Genomic DNA, 16,337 nt, shown 5'->3' with positions numbered 1-16,337 from the left:
CCAGATCAGATGAATGTAAGGGATGGGGAGATTCTTTGTAAAATACAAAACCAAACTTCAATTTTTTTTTCTCTTCCCTTCTTTATAAATACCAGCTCATACACTATGGATAGATGATGGTCCTACTGCTAGGGTCTCCACAAATAGTCCAAGCTGCACAACTGTCACCCACAGGCAGAGGGCCTAGTTCTGTCTAGAGTCCCTGAGCTCTCACCAGCTTGGATCAGCTCTATCAGCTTGTTTGATGCTGTGGTTCAAGGACTTTTCTGATCAAAACAATAGACCAACCACCCTTCATATGCAGTACTGTCGTTCTTAACATCAAATCATTGGTGTTTAGACTGAGGGACTCTGATCTAGGGTCACCACCCTAGAAAGCCTTTTCCAACTAAACTTGGAGCTTTTGTGATATTCTGTAGTTTTGTGGTTTTGTTTTTACTCTTCTGTTTGGGAAAAATCAAACTAGTATTTTTTTTAAGTCTAGGACAAAATCTTATTTATATTACAAAATTTTTCCTTTTTTTCATTTTTTTTCTAAGACAGCTCTCACTATGTAGCCCTGGCTGTTCTGGAACTTACTATGCTGACCAGGCTGGCCTTGAACTAAATCAGCCTGTGTCTCCAAAGAGCTGAGAATAAAGGTGTACACCACTATGCCCTGATATAAAATCTTTTACCCAAATGTATGTGCATGTATAGGCCAGAGGACAGCCCGAGTGTCTTTCCTCAGGTGCATCCACTGTGTATATTTGTGTATACATGTGTTGGGCTTTCAAGGAGAGGCCAGAAATTGATGTTGGGATTGTTTCCTCAGTCATTTTACCTTATTTTTGTGATAGATTCTCTCATTAAACTTGGAGGTTCTTATTTAGCTACACTGGTTAGCAAGTCCCAGAGATCTTTCTGTCTCTGGTCCCCAGTGCTGAGATTGACATAGCCATACAGGTACCTGGGATTTGAACCACACGTAATCCTGGCTGCTCAATAAGAATTTTAGCTATTTCTCTCCAGCTTCATTTTTTTTTAGGTGGTTTCTCATTGGCCTGGACTGTGCTACATAGGTTAGCAATCTGTCTATTTCTACTTTTTGGCACTAGATTACAATGGAGCTAACTTCCCAACCCCTTTCTATGTTGTTTTTCTTTTCTTTTCTTTTTTTGACTTTTTCTATTTTATTTTATTTTATTCTTTTTTAAATTTATTTATTTATTAAAGATTTCTGCCTCCTCCCCGCCACTGCCTCTCATTCCCCCCCCCCCATCAAGTCCCCCTCCTCATCAGCCCAAAGAGCAATCAGGGTTCCCTGACCTGTGGGAAGTCCAAGGACCACCCACCTCCATCCAGGTCTAGTAAGGTGAGCATCCAAACTGCCGAGGCTCCCACAAAGCCAGTACGTGCAATAGGATCAAAAACCCATTGCCACTGTTCTTGAATTCTCAGTAGTCCTCATTGTCCACTATGTTCAGCGAGTCCGGTTTTATCCTGGGCTTTTTCAGACCCAGGCCAGCTGGCCTTGGTGAGTTCCCGATAGAACATCCCCATTGTCTCAGTGTGTGGGTGCACCCCTCGCGGTCCTGAGTTCCTTGCTCGTGCTCTCTGTCCTTCTGCTCCTGATTTGGACCTTGAGATTTCAGTCCGGTGCTCCAATGTGGGTCTCTGTCTCTGTCTCCTTTCATCGCCTGATGAAGGTTAATATTCAGGAGGATGCCTATATGTTTTTCTTTGGGTTCTCCTTCTTATTTAGCTTCTCTAAGAACCTGAATTATAGGCTCAATGTCCTTTATTTATGGCTAGAAACCAAATATGAGTGAGTACATCCCATGTTCCTCTTTTTGGGTCTGGCTTACCTCACTCAGGATAGTGTTTTCTATTTCCATCCATTTGCCTACAAACTTCAAGAAGTCCTTGTTTTTTACTGCTGAGTAGTACTCTAATATGTATATATTCCATACTTTCTTCATCCATTCTTCCATTGAAGGGCATCTAGGTTGTTTCCAGGTTCTGGCTATTACAAACAATGCTGCTATGAACATAGTTGAGCATATACTTTTGTTGTATGATAGGGCCTCTCTTGGGTATATTCCCAAGACTGGTATTGCTGGGTCCAGGGGTAGGTTGATCCCGAATTTCCTGAGAAACCGCCACACTACTTTCCAGGGTGGTTGCACAAGTTTGCATTCCCACCAGCAATGGATGAGTGTACCCCTTTCTCCACAACTTCTCCAGCAAAGGCTATCATTGGTGTTTTTTATTTTCGCCATTCTGACAGGTGTAAGATGGTATCTTAAAGTTGTCTTGATTTGCATTTCCCTGATCGCTAAGGAAGTTGAGCATGACCTTAAGTGTCTTTTGGCCATTTGAACTTCTTCTGTTGAGAATTCTCTGTTCAGCTCAGTGCCCCATTTTATAATTGGGTTGATTAGCCTTTTACGGTCCAGTTTCTTGAGTTCTTAATATATTTTGGAGATCAGACCTTTGTCAGTTGCGGGGTTGGTGAAGATTTTCTCCCAGTCAGTGGGTTGCCTTTTTGTCTTAGTGACAGTGTCCTTTGCTTTACAGAAGCTTCTCAGTCTCAGGAGGTCCCATTTATTCAATGATGCCCTTAATGTCTGTGCTTCTGGGGTTATACGTAGGAAGTGGTCTCCTGTGCCCACTTGTTGTAGAGTACTTCCCACTTTCTCTTCTATATCTATGTTTTTTTTTCTTTTCATTATCAAAAATCCATGCTCGTACTTTTCTCCTTTCTGTAACTTTGATGGGGCTCCTGTAAGAGTCAGACCTTTTGTTATCCTCTGTACTTTTGTGGTCTATCATGAGAGAACCAAGACTGGAATATATTCCCCCAAATTAGGCATCCTATTAATTCTGTACCCCTTTATAATTTCTAAATGAGGGTCCTAAAAATATGGTTGTTTGTGAAGGTGACTACCTTGGGGCAGTTTGAAAGCCATATCTTGAAAACCATGCCTTATACTATAGAGTCTGTCCTTGTTGAACTAAACTTCAAAGGTTTCCTTCTTGATGTAGTTGATGATTACAAAAAGATACTAAGTATCTGATTAAATATAAAGAAGGGGGAGAAAATACAACTAGAAGCCAGGGCCCAGTCCAGGAACGACATAAGGATAATCTCCTAACAATTCCACCTGCCCATGTACAATCTCAAAATTTTGTGAGAAGCTTTAGCAAGTGACTGAGAGCCAGACAACTCTCTTGTGTCCATTACCAGCCAAAGAAGTGAAATAATGCTGGGCAGTGGTGGAGACATAACAAGGGGTTAGGGTTGGCAATGGCAGAAATGGGAGGCAAGGAGACTGCAGGCTGTAAGTGAAAAGTTATAAGGCAGTATTTGGGGAAGGAACTTTATGTTTTGGATCTGAAGATCTACTAATTAAGCTTATGTAAAGTGCTTGCTTATTAGGACTTGAGTTCAGATCCTTAACCTCCACATAAAAGCCAGGCATAATGGTACATATTGGGAAACCCAGAAATGTGGGGAAGGGAACTAGGAATGGGACTCCGTTAGCTTGATGTCTAGTCTGTCCAGCTAAACAGGTGTGCTCCAGGGCAGTAAGAGACCTTATTGTAGAAAATGAGAGAAGAAAACACCTGAAGTCAGGAAGACAGCCTTGACACCCCCCCACCCTAATCATCATGAGGCTACCTCTGCAACCATACACACAAAAAGTGAAATTTATTTATTTATTTATTTATTTATTTATTTATTTATTTATTTATTTTGGATTTTCGAGACAGGGTTTCTCCGTAGCTTTTGGTTCCTGTCCTGGAACTAGCTCTTGTAGACCAGGCTGGCCTCAAACTCACAGAGATCCGCCTGCCTCTGCCTCACAAGTGCTAGGATTAAAGGTGTGGGCCACCACCACCTGGCTGAAATTGTTTTTTAAATCCTGCTGGCAATCAAGATTAAATACCCTCAGTGTTATTCTACAGTCAGTTTACCTCAACAGGGTCCTTTTTCTTTATTTTGGCTGACTGGGGTGGTGGTGGGAATAAACTGCCTCAGGACTAAAATGGTGTAGGGTGAGGGGCTGCAGATCAGTCTCTTTAGGCAATGTCCTCTTTCACTCAAGAATGGATTTGCACCTAAGTCATACATTAAATACTGTGTAGGCAGACTTTTTTTTCCCCTGCCTGTCAGTTCCCAAAGAACCTACATGGAGACTTAATATAAATTATAAATGCTTGGTCAATAGCTTAGGCATATTACTAACTAGCTCTTATAATTTAAATTAATCTATTTTTATTAATCTATGTATTGCCACGTGGCTTGTGGCTTTACCTGTCCTCCAATATATCTTGCTCCCCCTGTATCTCCTTGTAACCTCACCATGTTTGCCTGACGATGACTCTGACTCCATCTTTCTTCCCAGTGTTCTTATTCTGGTTTTCCCATCTAACCTTATCCTGTTTCAGCTATTGGCCAATCAGTTTCTTTATGAAACCAATTACAGTGTAATTTATACAGTATACTGAAGGTTTATTCCATAGCAAAACTGGTTGGACCCCTGACCAGAAAACAAAAGAATAAGTCAGACAAACCAGAAAAGGTGGGCAGATAAGTAGTGGTAGGAGTAGAGAGTGGAAACCTCAGAACTTCCACTACTCAGATGCAGTTGCCTTGGAAATATTGCAGAAAGGGAATTGCAGGACAAGTCAGAATAAACAGTACATACTTTAGATTTAAGCATAAAATGTTAAATATGGGTTGGGTTTTCACGGGTGCTGAGATGTTACCAGGCTAGAGTAGTTTTTTTTTTCTGTTTTTCTATTTTGTGAGTATGCTGTTTTATTTTTCAATGTTGGTATGATAGCAAAGCTAGAGGTGTGTTTTGCCTTCTTTTATTTGGCCAGCCTTTGAAAGCTGATGTGTGTTTTATATTTATAGTACATCTCAAGATGGTCTACCATGTCTTTTACTTTTTTTGAAGTAAGGTCTTGCTGTGTAACCCAAGTTGGCTTCAAATTTGGTATATAGCACAGGCTGTCTTCAAACTCATCCTCTTGTCTTAGCTTTCCAAGTTCTAGGATTATGCTACCATGCCTAGCTATGTTTTTACACTGTCCTGGTACTTGCTCTGTAGATCAGGTTGGCCTCAAACTCAAAGAAATTGCCTGCCTCTACCTCCTGAGTGCTGGGATTAAATGCATGTGCCACCACTGCCTGGCTCTGTTTTTACATTTTAATGGATTGTTTGGTTTTATTTTATTTTTGTTGTTTATTTATTTATTTATTTATTTATTTATTTATTTATTTATGGAATAGAGTTTCTCTGTGTAGCCCTAGCTGTCCTAGAACTCACTTTGTAGACCAGTCAGGCTGGTCTCAAATTTATAGAGATCCACCTGCCTCTACATGCTGAGCGCTGGGATTAAAAGTGTACACCACTACTGCCTGGCTAAAGGGATTATTTTAATAAGACAGAATTAATAGACTTAATTCATATCTTATGTTGTACAACATCTACAACAAATTTCAATGTAGTCCTTTACAGAAACCATTTGTTGATCTTCTTTGAAGTCTTTTTATCTTGACAGTATTTTACTAAGGAGGGTGCTCTTATTCCTGTTTTGCAGATCAGGAAATAGATGCACAGAAGAATTAAGCAGCTTTCTCTTTGCATTTGCCAGAGCATACTGCACTCTAAAAACAAACAAACAAACAAACTTGCTAATGTTTTATTTCTTTGCAGTGTGAAAAGTGGATCAGGTGACTCATATGCTAAAGGATGGCACGGTCAAGATCCAGATCCCCCAGGTGGAAACAAAGGTGAGGAGTTCCATGTCTTACGCAGTTAACTTGAATTTGGAAATCATCATTTCTGCTCAAGCTTCCATTAAACTTCCAATAAGCTCACTGGACCTGGATGTTCACAATAGGCAATTGATCAGTATTTCTAAATCCAGGATGCTGATGAATTTTTTTTTAATTGGGGCTGGTAGCTTGAATTTATAATAAAAAGGAATTCAGTGACCACAACCAGAATGAGAAATGAGTTTGAGAGGGTTAAATTCCTTTTAGCTAATGAGGTTTACAACTCTTCAGTGTATGCTTTATTTAAGTTTTCATAATATGTTTCAAGAAATTTAGTCAGAAAATAAAGTGTTTTCTGTCTTGGCAGAATAGTGGATTTAAATAGCTCAATTATATTTCAACTTTCATTTTTTCTGGTATTTAGTATCAATACTATAGTACACATAATTAGATTGGAATAGTTCAACCAGTTTATTGTACAGCCAAGTTCTGGGACTACAAATACAAGTAGGGCCATCTTCATGGCCTCAGCAAGCTCACGGGTTGGCTGTAGGGGAGTAACGCAATAGGCAGTTCTGATCCAGTGGGGAAAGCATTCTGCACTTGTAGGGAAAGAATAATTCTGCTTTGTAGCCAGTAAGTTTTTGGACTGATGGAAAGGACTACTATTACATAACATGAAAAATGAACTATGATTTTTTATGTTAATATAGCGTGGCTATTGTTCTTGCTTCAATAATATATCAAGTCATCGGTCATTTAGTTTTATAAATGCCACAAAATCATGTTGTATTTGGTAGAAATTTCAAAAAGAAAAGCGAATATAAAGATAGAAATGACTATAACATGGATGATAGCACAGAGATCATTTTATTTTATTCTTTTAGTGAATGAGGCTCTGGTAATGGGCACAAGGATTCCGTCAAGCATAGTGCCTGATTTTCTAATTCCTTCTCCAGGGTTTTTTTTATTATTAAGAACTATGAAAGGTTTGACATTTTGGTCCTACTTGCAAGCAACATACAACTTTGCCACAAGGCACTCCCCATGTCAGAAATATTCGCTCTACCTTCTAGGATCTCCTGAGGGCCAGCTCTTCAGAGTGGCTGGTTGGTGGATGATGCAAAACAGTCACAGGTTCTGGGGTTGTGAGACAACTGAGGAACTTGAGTCACTTGTAGTTAGTATTATCTTATTATCATGGGCAACAAACAAATAAACCCTCTAACCCCGAGGGAGACCTTATCTCTGTTTCCAAGGCTGTTTCCTGGCTAACCAAAGTTGTCACTACTTGCAACATTCTAGAGACTGGACAGTTGTCTCTAACAGGCTCTTAGGGTCTGTTTTGTCCTTTTAGGAGAACTAGAAATGTTAACCATTAAAACAACTATTTCTAGAAGAAGTAAGTACTATACAATAAGACACAAAATACAGCGGTAGAGTAGATTTAAATGGAATTAAGGGATAAAGTTAAATCTTGAATAATTTCATTCAGTCTGGAAGATGTTTGCCTCTGTCAGGTTCTCTCCTTAGCAATGAAAAGAGATGAAATATCCCAGTAAATCCTCAGAGCCGCTAGTTACTTCCCATCCTGTGATGAAGTATAGTCATCTGGATGACAGTTTCTGCTTCTGTCTAGCTTGGTGTCTCTGGAAGACAGTAGTGCCAGTGAATGTCCTAATAGGTACTGAAGAAAATAGGTATTCTTCCTTTCTTTTGTAATGATCCAGATTTTTCATTGGAAAAAAAAAGGATTCATTCATGATTGCTCCAATTACTTAGGAGCTTCTTAGAGCAAGTAAATTAAAAAAAATGCCAGGGCACACCTTTCTTACTGATTTGGAGACATTAAACCTTAAAGGAGATGATGAGAAATTGGTCAGGTCACATGGCAGAAAGGTTCTCAGGTGTAAAGGTAAGCTTTATTGTGTTCTTTCTTATCTTTTTTTTGTTTGTTTGTCTTTTGTTGTTTTGACTGACTTGTTTTTTGAGACAGGGTCTCATTAGCTGACCTAGTACTTAGTATATAAGCCAGACTGGCTTCAAACTCAGAGATCTACCTGCCTGTGCTTCCCAAGTACAGGGATTAAAGGTGTGAGGCACTATGCCCAGCCACCTTCTTTATCTTTAAGGCTGAGTAAACTACAGTGTTTGTCATGAATATGGGAGTCTTTACAAGTCTACCGACTTGCAGTGTCAAGGTACCAGAAAAGATAGATGCAGAGAAGCTACAATACTGTCCCCTGTGTGTAGGGTCCTTAGGTCACTCCAAATGACCAGAAGACACCAACCAGGTATGCAATTACAGAAAGCAACTTCATTCTTGAGAGAAAAAAAAAAAAAAAAAACAGCATGCCGAGGCTTGCCCAAAATGGCTTCGACCCTGGGGGAGGGTAAGGCAGCCCCTTTTAAGCCTGTTTAGGGGAATTCCAGCTTTGGCTAAGTGTACTTTGAAGTGATTGGGTATAGACCCTTACTGATACAGGAATCATTTTATGATTGGCTCATGACCTTTGGTCAGCAGCTGTGGTTGCAGTGTCAGGGGTCTGTCTGAATGAAAATAGCCAGTTCCTGCTTGTGTCCAGGTAGGACCTCATTGACTACCAGACTGGATGTACTTCCTGAGGATCTGGTTGAAGCCAGACATGAGTCAGAATAGGATGGCGGGGTAATATGGGGCAGAGATCTTAGTAAACTGGCCCCTGGAAAAAAACAACTGTTTCTAGTCCCTTCAACAACACACTGGCTAGATTTATAAGCTGTTTAAACAACACATCTTTCAATTAATATATAAGGGTCAGAAGATTTTGGAAAGAAAAGAAGTTTATGCTAGAAATATTTATGGAGGGATAGGCATAGTAGTCCACTCTTGTATTTCCAGCATGCTAGTGGCAGAGACAGAAAGATTGCTTTAAGTATAAGGTTAGCTTTGTCAATAGAAACAATACCAGTCAGGCCTGCTTTTTTTATAGAGTGGGAGTTGATTTTTTTTCTTAGAAACAAACAAACAAACAAAAACTCTAATATATGAAGGAAAAGTAGAGATTGATATCTTATGATTATTTTCTCTTTTCTGCCCGTGCTACCTGTTAAGCTTCTTACTTTGGTATGACCATGAGGGAGAGAACAGTTGGGAAAACTATGGAAACATTTCTCGGTATGAGTTTGGATTGTAGAATGCGGTTTCAGAGGTCATGTTCAGTTTTCTAAACACTCTGATATATTTGTTCTTACTTTGCTCTTGCTTGTTTCTCACTTGGCTATTGAACCTGATGGAAGCTTTTCCTGATTGGCCTTTTGGAGTCACTACATTTTCTTTAGTTAGAACTTTTCTATCAGTAGTCTCTAAAAAAAGATTGTGCTATATAGCTGATCTGGTCCTCCAATATGATAGGTCCGTTTAACCCAGTTGGATGTGCTCATTGAATACATTAGTTTTGATGAAGAGAATATAGTTGTCAGGTGGGACAAAAGAGTTATTAGACCTCCTCACCCCAATATATAAATTCCAGGTATATATATATAACAAATTTGTAGATTTACCTCAAGTGGATTAGTAGTGGAATTCTAGGAAAGGTCAGTGTTTTAGGTAAGTCACACTATGCAAACAGTTAAATGTCTTAAAGTTAACTAAACTTCTCTATGTTTGTTCACATAGGTCATTATCACCACAATCTAGGAATTTTGAATACTATGAGGAAAGACATTTCCATGGGCATTATGACCCTGAATATAGAGATGATCCAAAAAGACCCTTTACTTGGAGACTGGACGATGAGAAACATGGACAGAATAAACTAAGGATTTCCCCTCGTGTGAATCCTTATTATCGGTCTTATGAAAATAGATCACCTTCCCCAAATGTAAAGTCTGTAGAAAAATTTGACACATATAATCCTCACCAAGAATATTTCCCTGGAAGAGGGGATGATGACAGAAGATCTCAGTATATGCCCACATACTCAGAAAGTGCAGCAAGCTATACAGAGCATGAAAGGGATTGCTATTCCCCCCAAATGCAAGGAAGGTTTATTCCTGAGGAGCACAGAGTTAGAGGAAGAGGGAGAGGAGGGAAGCCACCTCAGATGTCACTGGACGATTCCTTTGGATATGAAGAGGCATGGCATGAAGATGAATTGAGACACCAGAGGGTCCATGAAGAAAACTATCCTCAGTCACCCAGAAGAGGCTCAGAAGACTTTGATGCAAGGAGCCCTTTTCAGAAGAGGTACAGGAAATCATTAAGCCTGGGCAGTTTGGCATAAGGCCTCAAGTAAAAGAGTCTGTTACTTTTATGTTGATTGTGATCACCTTTTTTTTTAATCTCAAAAGATGAAAATATTTCTTTTTTGCCAGGCGGTGTTGGCACATGCCTTTACTCCCAGGATTTGGGAGGCAGATACAGGCAGATTTCTGTGAGTTCAAGGCCAGCCTGGTCTACAGAGCTAGTTCCAGAACCCGCTCCAAAGCAGCGCAGAGAAACCCTGTCAAAAATCAAACAAACAAAAAGATTATTTCTTTTGAAGTAATTCATACTAATAGCTAGAATATGTTTTTCTTTTCTTTTTGGTGTTTGAGACAGTGTTTCCCTATGTAGCCTTGACTGTCCTGGAACTCACTCTGTAGACCAAACTAGTCTTGAACTCAGAGATATACCTTTATCTCCAAGGTGCTGGGATTAAAGTTATGTGCCTCCATGCCCAGCTAATGCGAGAATGTTTTTGGAAGATGTTACTCTAACTTTATGTGTTTTTACAAGTTGGCCTGAGGTCTTATATCTTGTCATTGATTGCAATGCTGTGTTTTAAGGTCAGATTGTTCCATATTCTACACATTGAAATTTTTTTACTTCAGTGCATTGCGAATATAAACTTTTTTATGTCAACACAGGTATCCTGAGGATCATGATTTCAGAAACTATGACTACACACCAAAAAGATCTATAGATGCAGCAAGGTATGAAACTAGAGAGCCAGCCAGAATCTCAAAGTGGAAGCCTGAGCATTCTTTTGTACCTTTTCAAGAGAAGGATGAAGAGTGGAGCTACGGATCACAAAGCCATAGATACACTGAGAGAGAATACCCAGAGCTGATTTCAGCAACCAGAGTATCTTATGACTACCGTCACAAACATCATAAGCTTTCAGACAGTGAGCAGGACTTTCCTGATGAGAGATTTCAGAAGTACTTGAAGGAAGAAGACAGGAAATACAGTTCTCTAAAAGTTTCTGGAAATAGAGAGTCAGATTGTTTCCGTACTGCAAGAGGAAGAGAGAATGAAAATGATCAGGTCAGTGGGCCCTTTCAACTATACAAGAAAGACTGCATTTCCTATACTAATACAAATATAAAGGAAGCTGATTTGGGGCCTTGCAATGACAAATGGAAGAAAAAAATAAAGAAAGAAGATTGCAGAAAAGAGAGTGCCTCTTCTAGTAAACAACTTGATGCAAGCCCAAAGCATGAAGAGAAACGATATTCATTTGTCAACAAGAAATCACTTACTGTTCAAGTAGACGTGAACAAGAGGAACGCATTTAGGTATTAGCATTTTTAAATATTTATTAATAGATTTTTTCCACCTTAATTTTCAGTTTCCAAGATGGGATTTGTACTGTTGGTTAGATTACATTGAGTGTTCAAGAAATTACCAAGATTTTCCCCCAAAGTCCTGTAATGAGGAAAAGTTCTGTAGCTAGTAATAGGTGATTGAGTGTCTTCTGGTTCCCATAGCTTATCTCCAGATAATTCTTAGGTTTAGGGCATTTCAAGGACTTATTTCTCTTTATGAAGTTAGATATTTTTATACTGCCAGGTTTTTTTTTAATCCAGGCAGAGGAGAGTTCAGCTTCTATTCTTTTTGTTTGTGTGTTTGTTTTTTGAGACAAAGTCTTACTATGTAGCCCTGGTTCTCCTAGAACACTCTTTGTAGACCAGGCTGACCTCAGACTCAGAGAGATCAGTCTGCTTTTGTCTCCCAAGTACTGGGGATTAAAGGTGTGTGCTACCACCATGCCAGGCCAGCATCTATTCTTTATGAAGCTTCTTAGACTGTTCCTTGTTGCTTTTGACGTTCATAGAATCTTTTAGCAAGAAGGGATCTTAGCAGGTCCTTATTTTATAAAGGATAAAAGTTAGATTTTAGAAGTCAAAATGTCTTTTTGGGATCCCAGGAGACAGATAACTTGATGTGTGATTCCTACTGTGGTTTCAACATGACTGAATTTAACTGACTAGATTATTATCCAATATGAGGGAATGAGGCTATAATTTTTGTGTGCATGAGCATGTGTGTGTGTGTGTGTGCTTGCGTGTGCATACATGATGTGTGAATGTTGGCACATATGTTCCATGGCAGGTGTGGACACAACAGAGAGAGCACAGTTTTAAGGAATTGTTTCTCTCCTTCCACCATGAGTTCTAGGGATCAAACTCAGGTCATGAGGCTTGCATGGCAGATTCTTTTACTGCTGAGTCATCTTGCTATCAAACAGTTAATTTCTTAATAGATTTAGTTTCAAAACACTATTCTAAGCTTCTCATTGTTTATAGTGAGGGAGAATTTTTATTAAGTCAGGTTTTTAGATTTTTTTAAAATACTTATTTATTTATTATGTATACAATATTCTGTCTGTGTGTATGCCTGCAGGCCAGAAGAGGGCACCAGACCTCATTACAGATGGTTGTGAGCCACCATGTGGTTGCTGGGAATTGAACTCAGAACCTTTAGAAGAGCAGGCAATGCTCTTAACCTCTGAGCCATCTCTCCAGCCCCCAAGTTTTTAGTTTTAATAATAGCTTTTCATGTATAGAAAGTATAGTAGTGGTTCAGAGTGGCTGATTACAATGTTTTGACAATATTGAAGAATAAAAATAGTCTGATTATTTCTTGTATATTAGGTGACTTAATGCCTTGTATGTTTGAAGGAAAAATTCACTTAGAATTGTGATTTGAAAGAGCTCAGGACCATTTATCTATACTTATCTTGTGGTTTATTAGTTTTATAGCACGTACTTTTATGCCTAAATTATGACAGAATAAATATATTTTTAATGTTTAGCTATCTTAATTTTAGCAAATTCCATCCTTATCTAAACAGTTTCAAATTTAATTAAACATGTCAAATTATTTTAGGTCCACTTCTAGATACTCTGCAGAGAGGCAGCTATCACATGATTTGGTTGCTGTGGGCAGAAAAGCTGACAATTTTCATCCAGTATTTCACCATCTCAACTCACCTCAGAACCCTGAAGACAAACCTGCAGAAGAGTTTGCTCAGGAAATCATCACACTAATCCATGAAGTTAAAGGTTGGTAGATTTTGCCCAAACATTATGTATAGCACAAAAATAATGCACTAACTTTTCACAAGACACAAATACTTTAATAATACTCCATTTTGAGTTAGGAAATCTGTTGGAAAGAGTACCAGACATTCATTCAAGCATAGTTTTTTTTTTAGTATTTTCAATAACTTTCTGCTTCAAATGCTAGTGGACTGCAAATCATGAGTTAGTAAAAGATCAGCCTGCTCCAAACAACAGGCATATTGAGAACCTAACAAAGGAGGAAGAAGCAATAAAAACAGGTATAAATTCCAGATACTCCAGAAGTTAGGGTATTTTATGATATTATCAACCCGCCCCCAGGGCCTTCCTAGCACTTTTTACCATAAGCTGGTTCCTGTGTGATCAGTGGAAGATTTCATTTTGTGTATGTGTGTGACATCAAAGAGTTCATTAGGGCTTTAAAGATTTGCATTAAAGTTTTGTTTTTGATAAATTTCCACTAATTGGAAAAGCAGTGTTATAAAACAACTTTCCCTAGTAGTGCTGCTTAAATTATAGATATTCTAGACAAGAGACTTTTAAGTATGCCAAAATTTTATTTGCTTTCATCTTTACCTTCATGAAACATATTTTTAGAATAATTATTGGTGCTGAAGAGATAGCTCAGCAGTTAAGAGTATGAGCAGCTCTTGAAGAGGCCTTAGGTTCCCAGTGCCCGCGTGACTGAAGTATGCAGCTTGTTGGGAACAGTTTATTCTCTCAGCTCAATCTCTTTTTACCCAAAGAAAATACAGTTTTCAGGAAGTATGGTAGTATTTTACAGAAAAAAAATGGAGTGTCCCAGAACAGGACTAATGAATTAAAGAAGGTTGCTTGCATAGCATTGGGCTGATTAAGTGTATTCTTTTCTATACTATTAAGAACTTACTGCAGAGCTAATTTTAGAATGTCTTTGTGAATTAAAGTTAATGTAAAAGTGAAGTGGTGTTGGAAGGCACTCTGATATTTAAACAGAACTTCCAGTATTTGTTCAAAGATTATTTTAATTTATTGCTAATTGTTATAATTTTCACTGCTGTTGAACTATAGAGTGTCTTTCTTACGTTCTGGATAGAGTGTCATCTTACCATGGGCCAGAATGATTGTTACTTTGACAATGTCATTCTTGTAGACAAGAAAGTAATCATGGCAGATAGGAAAAAAAGCCTTCAATTTATAAGTCAAGTTTTTAAAAATTCTTTGGTTTTAGAAAACCATGAGCATTACAACTTAATAATGCAAATAAAGTTTGGGTCTTGTTTTTATTCCATGGAGAACAATTTGGATACATTTTAATGGCCCCTTCTTGATCTTAAGCTTTCTGTAATCTGTTTAAATGGCAATCAGTCTCATGTTGTCATGGAACTATTTGTCTCCTTTTGCAGCAAGTTGTTTTGCACCATCTAATGTTACTTTAAACGAGCGTTTCTCAAGAATACAAAACAGACATGATGCAGATTTCAATGAAATGAATTTGAATTCAGATCCAGAATTTCACAGGTAATGATTACTTTCTTTCCATTTACCTCATGAGAATAAACCTCAGAATAGATGTCAAGCCATTGGAATTGGTTACTTTAAGTGGTCACAAATGATTGTTCTGAGGCCTGAGGATGAAAGAATGCCTTTTGCTTACAGTTGTCCAAGCATATCATATACGCTGTGTGGAGTGCTAAGATGAATCAGTGTGAGAATGTTGTGTGTCACCGAAATACAGTTTGAGGTCACTGTTAAGTGATTAGAGAACCACCAAAACTTCCCTATAATGTGGTCCATAGGATATATATAGACTAGTACTTTGCCATATGGTGAAAACCTAGCAGGGCATGGTGGTGGTGCATGACTTTAATCCCAACACTTGGGAGACAGAGGCAGGCAGATATCTGAGTTTAAGGCAGTAAGTTTCAGAACAGCCGGGGCTATATTAGAAAGACCCTGTCTTAAACAAACAAAATAAATGAAAACCTACTTGACAGCAGGTTTCTTCTGCTTTTTCCAAGACCCACTTGTTTTATTTCAAATTCTATTCTGTAGTAAAACAATCAAGGTATCAGTGCATAACATAATTAGCATAATTATTTAACTATATCTCTTTATTATTTTAGGAGAATAGATATGTCTTTGGCCGATCTTCAGAATAAGCAGACTATGGTATATGAACCAGATGAGGTAAGTGAATACAGTTATTATTGGTATATTAGCAGGAAAAGGTTTGTGACAGATCCAGAAAGGAGTTAAAGATGTATGAAGAAAGGCTGATATCCATGAATCTAAAATTGAAAAAGTTCTCAAAGTGACTGATTGCAGTCCAGCATAGAGTAAGAATACCAAAACACATTTTCTTTGAGATTATTAAGGATAGCAACTTTGAAAAATTGATTTAAAAATTATATTTAATACTCATCCCCAGTCTCCTCAGTGTAAAGCTTACATAAAATATGATTGATAGCCATTTTTCTAAATCTGGCACATGGAATATATATTTTTAATTGTATGTGAAAGAAATACAAAGGAACTATGGCATTTGGTGCTGCCCTTCTGTTTGCTGTAGAATTTAAGAACTATTCTGTGGATTATAAACTAGCAAAATAACGAAAATAATTCTAAATTTCTATATTATCATGTATGTGGCTCCTACCCAACACCTCTCCTTCCGACCTTCTGTTATACTGATTAGAAAGACTGTTGAGACTAACCAGCTTGTCAAATTCTAAATGAATTGTTAAGCTTTCCTTTGAGAATGTTTCTGTAGTGAATAGATTTTAATGTATTTTTGGTAGACTGTTTAAGTAATTTTTCACTTACAAAGTTTTTGTTAATACAGATAGTTTAATTTATTGAATGATATTTTAAGAAAATTTCTAATTGTCTTTGTAATCAACTTATAGGAAATTTGAAGACTTAAAAAAATCCATAATTCCTGTAGTTATAATGTGATACATTTTAACAGTCTATCAGATACAATTCAATATGCTTTTTTCATAATCCATACTATCACTTTTATGTTAAAGTTCTAAATTTCCCCCATGGCCTTTTACAATCATGGTTTTTAAGTTTTAAATTTTTTTCACTAATGTTTTTCATATTGACTTTGATATATCATTTATTGATTTTAGTGACTGTATAGTTTTGTTTTATTTATTTACCATAATTTAATTCATAGTTCTTTTCTTTAAGTTATTTTTACATTTAAGTTGCTTCTTTTTTGTTATTTTAAATATTTTATAAAGAGGCA

General features: G+C 37.7%; 1 protein-coding gene across 11 annotated transcripts in view; it reads left to right on the top strand.

Annotated features, from left to right (window-relative positions):
* Positions 1-16,337, top strand: part of Bclaf3 (BCLAF1 and THRAP3 family member 3) — a 61,164-nt gene that overhangs the window by 13,061 nt on the left and 31,766 nt on the right. For all 11 annotated transcript variants that reach the window (XM_050164347.1, XM_050164349.1, XM_050164344.1 and 8 more), the window contains 6 exons: positions 5,712-5,788; positions 9,432-10,001; positions 10,664-11,314; positions 12,909-13,084; positions 14,488-14,602; positions 15,208-15,271. In XM_050164347.1, the coding sequence (XP_050020304.1) occupies positions 5,748-5,788; positions 9,432-10,001; positions 10,664-11,314; positions 12,909-13,084; positions 14,488-14,602; positions 15,208-15,271 (1,617 nt within the window). In that variant the 5' untranslated portion in view covers positions 5,712-5,747. The remainder of the gene's footprint in view (positions 1-5,711; positions 5,789-9,431; positions 10,002-10,663; positions 11,315-12,908; positions 13,085-14,487; positions 14,603-15,207; positions 15,272-16,337) is intronic.

Source organism: Alexandromys fortis, unplaced genomic scaffold (genome assembly GCF_014885135.2).
Source record: "Alexandromys fortis isolate MF-2015 unplaced genomic scaffold, M_Fortis_MF-2015_v1.1 scaffold_147, whole genome shotgun sequence".
Lineage (NCBI taxonomy): Eukaryota > Metazoa > Chordata > Mammalia > Rodentia > Cricetidae > Alexandromys > Alexandromys fortis.
The sequence above is the reverse complement of the archived record's forward strand: the minus strand, read 5'-3'. Positions and strand labels throughout refer to the sequence as shown.